The 8,334-nt window shown below is 33.5% G+C and overlaps 1 protein-coding gene across 1 annotated transcript; it reads right to left on the reverse strand.

Moving 5' to 3' along the window:
* Window positions 1-749: 749 nt before the first annotated feature.
* Window positions 750-3,178, reverse strand: LOC104105343 (delta(8)-fatty-acid desaturase-like). Its single transcript, XM_009613605.4, has 2 exons — window positions 2,735-3,178; window positions 750-2,081 (listed from the first exon to the last, which is right to left on the reverse strand). Exons 1-2 carry the CDS (start codon window positions 2,925-2,927, stop codon window positions 955-957), a joined length of 1,320 nt encoding a protein of 439 aa, XP_009611900.1. The 5' UTR covers window positions 2,928-3,178; the 3' UTR covers window positions 750-954.
* Between the last annotated feature and the right edge of the window lie 5,156 nt (window positions 3,179-8,334).

Here is an 8,334-nt window from a genome sequence, read left to right on the forward strand (position 1 = left end):
GTTTCAGCAGTGTTTCTTCTGGAGGGCAGTCCTACCACAACAGGGGTCGTCCTTATAGGCCCGCTCAGATGACTCGTCCGGTTCATCGCGGCGCATCAGCTAGCCATGGTTCATACAGTGCTCGACCGGGTCAGTCATCTCTCAGTACCCTCCCAGCTCAGAGTTCATCCCATGCTCCATCTGTTCATGCTATGACTTCCGCACCAGTTACTTCACCACCCGCCCAGCCAGTTTGGGGTGTTGCTCAGGTAGCTAGAGGTAGCCCTAGACGGGGAGGCTGAGCAGGTGGCGCTCAGGCTCGATTTTATGCTATCCTTGCCAGGCCAGAGGCCGTTGTTTCAGACGTAGTGATCACATGTATTATTTCAGTATGCCACAATAGTGCACGGGCTGCCCTTAGTAGTTCTTCCTTATCAAACCTCTGTTGTAGGATGCCTTAAAATAATTTTAAGGTAAATTGGAACTTTTTTTTTTATTTTCTTCCTCCAAGAGCTCCCCACCTTACTTTTGGGTGACTCGAGCTCACAACCAATTGGTTGGAACTGGAGGGTGCTCACCACTTGAGCAACCAATTGGTTGGAACTTCAAAATGAAAACTGAGGATACAATTGTATAAACTGATCAAAGAAGATATAATCTGAGCATTCTAATATATGAACAAGAAAAGATAAAACACGTCTTAGAGGAGATAGAGACTATCATATATTATAATACCAAAATAAACTATATGTCCAACTAATAAAAACAAATGAACCAAATTCATTTTGCATATATGCTGAAGCAGATCTAAGGAGGTGCTTAAAACAAAATCCCATATCAACATAGCTAAAAATGCAAAGTACAAAGAAACAACAATCATCTTCTCCCTGCTTCAGTCCAACAACATAAATTAAAATAGACACATTACTTTATAACATAGTATTTATTACTACAAACATTCTCCAACTCCAGATTTTAGCCATGAGTATTAACAGCTTCCCAAAGCAGACCCCTGGCTTGCATTGCTGCTGTTTTAAGAGTCCTTATTGTCCACACATTAGCCTCATAAAATGACAGACTCCTATATGGCAAATTATGTTTTTTGCACAAATCTTGAACAATTGGAGACACTTTCCTTAAATGGCATCTAGGCAATCTTGGAAACAAATGATGTTCAAGTTGAAACTGCAATCCTCCATAGAACCAATCCATCCAAGAAGAACACGCGATATCGATAGTACCACTTGTTTGTTTCTCAAACCAGTCATTCCCTTCTGGTTGTCCAACATAGACATCAGCAGCAAAATGGTTAAGTGTAAATTGAATGTGTTGTAGTGATGTAACACAGAAACTTATTAGCACAAATAACACCCTTTCTGTCCAATTAGGCAATGTGCTAACAAGAAGAGGAAACCAAGTCCAAAAAACAAGAAGTCCCAATATGTTCAAAAATCTGTCCTGCACTTTTCTCTTTGAGAACAGCAGCAATAATGTTTGGACAAATAGGTTCATTCTTGCTACACACATGATAGGGTAGTATGTAAAATGTTGGTAACTCACAAAAACTTTAGCCGCGGAATCAAATGTGAGCTCTCTTCCATAAAAGTAAGAATTCAACGATTTGAAAAACGTGGAAGAGACAGCGAAAACTGGCAAGTGTTGAAGATCAGGGTCATGATCAAGGCTATTGCAAGCGACATGGTGCGCGTTATGAGTCCATTTCCACCAAGCAATGCTGATTCCAGTGAGACAATTGCCAGTAAGGATCTGTGCCAATTTGTTGAATCCGCGAGTTGTCATGATTAAGTAATGCCCAGAATCATGACCTAAGTAAGAGATTTGCATCCAAGATAATCCCAATAGTGCACCAGAAAACATGTGAACCCAGAAATTGTTACTCAAAAGAACACCACTGAAACTCAATGTAAGCAACAATGTCACAAAACATAAGGAATAAATCACCCCATGTCCTTTCTTTTCAAACATTCCGGCTTTTGCAAATTCAGAACAGAGTTTCCTGTAATCCTTTGACACCTCTGAAACTTGGTAATCTTGAAGATAATATCCAGTAAAGAATTTGTCAAGATATTTCCAAGCAGTACCTGTAGAGACGAATTCAGAATCTAGAGTCGGTGGTTTAAGACATGGGCTTTAACACTTTTGACCGGTTCACCTAAAATAGCTACAACCGCTAGTCAAATATATAAAAAAGACATATTGATTATGTGTAAAATATGCGTATTATCAATGGCGAAACAAGGAAATTCAATAAGGGCGTTTAAATTACCCTTTGCTAGTGGGTTATACAAGGGTATTCAAAGTTTATTTGGTTAACCAATAATAAATACAGTAATATTTGACCACCCTTGGCGACACATAGCTTCTCCCTTGTATAATATACATTAATATACAAAATATACATTTGACATTTATTATTTTGGAGGCAGCTATACTGTGTAGATTTCCTTCCAAACAGTGGCAGAGCCAGAAATCTAGTAAGGGGATTCAAGAAATTCGAACCTACAACCTATAACAACTTTTGAACAATCTTTTGACACTACAATGAAAACTTCCCTTATGTCAAGAGGATACAAAAGTTTACATGTATACGAAAGAGAGATTTTACAATGAATGGGATTCAATTGAATCCCTTCATTGGTTATGGCTCCGCCATTGGTTCAAAATGGCATGCTTATATATACATAATTCGAGTCGAAAATAATAAGTTCAATTAAATCCACATAACCGTTCGTACCTGGATGAAAAGCTATGAATGCATCAGTTGCTTCTTGTCCAGCCAAACTGCGAATAGGAATATCTCCACCAGGATGTTCTTTCACCCAATCTGTTACATTGTAAACTTTCCCTTGAATTGAAATCCACAAATCATCTTGTTTATTATGTTTCTTCAACTCCTCAGCCGTAATGTACTTCTTTTCATCACTCATGTTGATAAATTAAACAAACAAATAATCAAACAGATATGAATATATTAAACAAGATTAAAAAAGCAGAAAAAAATATCTAACCATCAATAACAAACCAACCCCTTATAATATATGATTAAACAAAAGTGTAGAAATAGGAATCAAGGGGTGGTTTTTCTTGATGATTAGAACAATCCTAAAGATGTTGTAAACACTTCAGGACGTTTGATTTTCTTTTAAGAAGGAAAATAGTAAATAAAGAAAAGATATTTGAACGTTTATCTATTGTTATTATTTGCTTTTAAAGGCTTTTGGGAGTTAGTTTTGATTAAGGAAAGAAGATTTGTGATAAGAGAGAGAATTACGGAAAGAGAAACGTCTAAAACGGTAGTTTATTTAAGGTTGGGATCTACGGGGGAAAAAGGTAGCTTTAACTAGGGAGGTGTAGCGGTTATACCTAGGGTTGTCACTAATTTGATAAATACCGAATTATCATATCGAAATCGAAAATTTTGGTATTCGGTATGGTATTTGGTTTAAGTTTTAAAAAATATTGGTATTAGGTATGATATATGGTATTTTAAGATGAAATACTGAAATACCGATATCGTACCGAAATATATATTATATTACACAATACACATATTATTAATTATAACATAAATATAAAAATCTAAAATTTTACTTTTCTTTATTCTCTGAGTTCATCAATTAACTCTAAGCAAGTAACAAGACATTTCTGATAATCAAATTTATTCTTTTATGTACATTTTTCTCTCTCTGGGTTGATATTGCTAGTTTTGGACAACTTTTATCAACAAATATTTTTAGTTTTGTATTTTTGAGTACTTTAATTTAGAATATTACAGTTTATGACTCTATGCACTAGTTAGTATTCAAACCGAATAAACCGAAGTTACCAAACCGAATAAACCGAAACTGAAAGGAGAAAAATCGAACCATACCGAATTTAATTAGGTACGGTATTTATTGGTATTGCATTTTAAGAAATCGAATACCGAAAATACCGAACCGAAATATCTAAATACCATACCGTACCAACCGACGAACACCCCTAATTTGTACCCAAATAACGTGACTGGTTTCTTTTAAAAAAAAAACTTATTTGCCAAATCAGAAAATTTAGAGTATATTCCACTTTACCCCTTAATCTTTTAGCATAAGGAAACAATACTCCCTTCACCTTTTGAACGGAAAAGGGATCCCCTTTGACCCAAAAGATCACAACCAACGAAATGAAAAAATGGTCACCAGATAATTTACAAAATGATATAACAATTCTTGTTTGGAGATAAAACTAAAAGTCATCACGTGAGTTGAGCTAAGCTTGTTTGATGTCAATATCAAAGCATATGGGAAAAACGATGTCGAATTCTCCTTTTTATGGTACGTGCAGAGTTATATGCAGCAAAGTAACTAACGAGAAGCTAAGCTAAAATAATATTTAATCCATTATCGGTCTGTTAATATTGTATTTTATTACAATAACTTAAAGCTATATCCATTAGTTGGTGCCACACATCAATTTGGTGACTATTTATGAGATTAAGCCGCACCATGACTTAAATCTATTTATTTGCCAATCTTTATAATTAGTTGGCACAAAAGAATTTGGAACGTCATTGGAGCCAGATGTTCGCATATTGGAAATAACAAGATCCACAAAATAAAATGAAATATACTATATGTATTAGAATCAATATAATAACAACCAAATAAAGTTTCTTAAAAGTTGATTTAGTTATCTTAAAAGCAGGTTGAGTTTTCCGGTGATAGTTTTTTCATTGTGCTTGTTGAATGTTCATTCTTTAGTTAAAGGGGCTTTCTTTCCTATTGAAGAGGTGAAGGGGTATTATTTCTCAAAACTAAAAGGTTGAGGAGGTAAGGTGGAATTGACTCAAAAATTTAACGTGGAGTGTCATAAACTAAAGTGGAAATATATATTAGTGAGATAATGAATGTTTACTTTAAATACTCATACATATCCAACCTGTTTAAGGTAAAGTTTGCAAATCTTAAAACTTTCGTAAAGCAAAGTATTTTAATGTTTCAATTCAAAGTAATAACACTCGTTATAAGATAGCAACATGTGGTGATTCATTTGTCACTTTCAGTTATTATTATTACTCTATATTCGTTAGAAAATAAAATTAATTTGGAATCATTTAAATATGTAAATCATATCTCATTTGGTTCGAATAAATTTAGTGAAAAATTAATGTACATGCACTGATGCACGTCTAACACTTGCGTATCGACTCAAAGAGTGTACATATTTAAGAGATAAGGGGTGCATTTGGTAGGAAGGAAAATATTTTTTGAAATGAAAAATATTTTCCAATTTTCTTGGTTGGCATTAAATGTTTTGGAAAATATTTTCTTCATGAACTCATTTTCCTAAGAAAATATTTTCAAAAACTCTTCTTCAACCTTCTCTGCCCTATTCCTCATCCCCACCAAACCCCACCCCATTCCACCCCTACTCCCACTTCACCATACCCACCCACCCTCCCCCAACCATGCCCTACCCCTACCCTAAATAGAAATATTATTAAAAGTATTTTCTTTCCATATTGTACTTTCCTTTTAATTTCAACAAAATGAATATTTTTTTTTTCATAATGTAAAAAAGTATTTTCATTCATTTCAACAAAAGAAGTACTTTCTTTTCATTTTGTAGAAAAAGTATTAATTTTCTTTATTTCAACAAAATAATGTAGTAAAAAATATTTTCTTTTATTTCAACAAAATGAGTATTTTCTGGTCATAATGTAAAAAAATATTTTTCTTTCATTTCAACATAGGGATTTGGGGAAGAGGGGAGAGGGTAAGGAAAGTAGCATAAAAATATATTTTCCTAAAAAATATTTTCGACTCTCTAAACAAACACTAAAAAATATTTTTCGAAAAAAGTTTTTCACTCACCAACCAAACAAGGAAAAATAAGTAATAAAATCACTCATTTTTTAGAAATTTTTTTTCCAATGGAAAACATTTTCTTTCCTACCAAAAGCAAGATCTGGTGATTATGATTTTTATGAACTGCCATAAATGACAGAAAATTGCTAATTGAATTAAGTTTTAAGTTATATTTAAAAAATATATACACAATCTTCGTCACTTAAAAACGACAATTATAGATAAATATATTTATTGATAACTTAGAAAAAATGGTAAGCTAGCTACAGTATGAATACATTTTTTTACACTATATAACTTAAATTGATTAAATAAAAAGCTGCTCTGGAATTAAATTTCCTGCAACATTTATTTCAATTCAAACATGATTGCTAGAATTGTTGTCTGTTGGGAAGAAGACGAAACTGAAGAAAAAGAGGAGGAAAGAGGGATTGTAGGTCCTATAATCACATTTTATTTTGATCAGAACCTTCACATAACTTGTCGTATTACTTTTAGACTTTCCCCCTTCGTTTAAGTTATGTTGGTTTTACTTGTATTTGAGTAATGACCCTATAGGTTGTTTTTAATTTTAATCTTTATTTATGTATATTTCGAGACCTCGAATAGCTTCATTCAGTTTTTCTCGATTTGCGTGCGCAATCCGTATATTTTTCGAAATATTTTATGTGAAAAATCAAAAAAATGCAAAATTTTCTCTTTAAATTTTATTTGAGTTGATTTCGGTCAATGTTTTGAGCAAACGGGCCCGGGTCGATATTTTGACGGTTCCGATGGGTCCGTATCGTGATTTGGGACTTTGGCGTATGCCCGAAATCAACTTTGGAGGTCCATACCTTGAATTATCGCCATTTGACGGAAACTAAAAATTTAAAGGTTTAAAAAATTTCTAAATTTGGCCATAATTGAATTTTTATTGATATCGGGTCCCGATTTGGATTCCGAGAGTTCGATCAACTTTGTAACAATGCTTATGACTTATGTACAAAATTTAAAGTTATTCCGAGGTGCGTAGGCACGTTTTCCGTTAGTTTTTGAAAGAAAAATATTTAAGGTTTGATTTTATAAAGCTTGAATTTCTAATGTTTGACCGGAGATTTGACTTTTGAGCAAACGACTCCGGAATGAAATTTTGATGATTCCAATAGTTCCGTATATATGATGATTCGGACTTAGGCACATGTCCAGATTTGGATTTGGAGTCCGTAGGACAATTCAGCATATTTTGGCAGAAGTTGGAAAATAAAATTTTTTTGAAAAGTTTGACCGAGAGTTGACTTTATTGATATCGGGGTCGACATTCAATTTTAGAAATTGGAACAACTCCATTATGTCATTTATGACTTGCATGCAAAATTTGAAGTCATTCCGGATTGAGTTGATACGTTTCGGCACCGAATGTAGAATTTGGAATTCGCTAGTTTTCATTAAACTTGAATTGGGGTGCGATTGGTATTTTAGTATTGTTTAATGTAATTTGAGGCATCTACTAAGTTCGTATCATGTTATGGGACTTGTTAGTATACTTGGTTGGGGTCCCATGGGGCTCAGATGAGTTTTGGAATAGTTTGGTGTTTTGAGCATAAGCATGTAATGATCCAAAGGTCCATTTTTAGTTCTAGAGATTGAAATTCGATTTCGAGACTTTAGGGAATTTGATAATGAATTATAGAAATGATCTGAAATGTTTGGTCTAATTTTATCAAGTCGCGATTGGGTTTTTAGCGCAAAACATGAGTTAATTATTTAACGAGCAAATTTGGTATCACATTGAGCAAATGAGCTCCGAATTGAGTTTCGATTGAACGACTAGGTTCGTATTATTATTTGTGACTCATAGGAATAAGAATCGTCGAATTCTGAGTTCGTATGATGGAGTTAGAGCCTTTTTAGTGAAATAATAAATTGTTGGTGCAATCATATTCTGGTGCGGACCTTTAGTGACGGAAAATGGACTTTTAGCGACCAGATTAGTATTTTTATAGGGCAGTTTTTTTTTATAAGCTCATTTCAATATTGTTCTAGCTAGGGAACTCGGATTTGGACGATTGTTGAGAGGATTTTCACCAAATGGATTGGGGTTAGTGTTTCCTACTCGATTTTTATTATATTTCATGATTCCATGATTATTTTCATCTTTTATTAGTGAATCAATCGGAAGAAAATGAGATTTTTGCAAAATCTTTCAAAAATAAAAATTTAAGATTTGAAAAACGATTCGTTATTGGAATTTGATAAAATTGGTATGGTTGAACTCGTATCGGAATGAGTGTTAAGATTTTGTGAATTTTCGTCGGGTTCCGAGATGCGGGCCCCGGAGTTGACTTTTAGAATAAAATTGGAAATCAACATATTATTATCTGAAATTATTTTCTATAAATTATAATTATTTTATGTCATTAATTTAATTAGATTTGAGTCGTTCGTAGGTCATTTCAAGAGAGAAGGCCATTTTGAAATATCGGCTTAACTCCGTTAAGGTAAGTGT

The sequence above is a fragment of the Nicotiana tomentosiformis genome, chromosome 5 (assembly GCF_000390325.3).
Source record: "Nicotiana tomentosiformis chromosome 5, ASM39032v3, whole genome shotgun sequence".
Taxonomy (NCBI): Eukaryota; Viridiplantae; Streptophyta; class Magnoliopsida; order Solanales; family Solanaceae; genus Nicotiana; species Nicotiana tomentosiformis.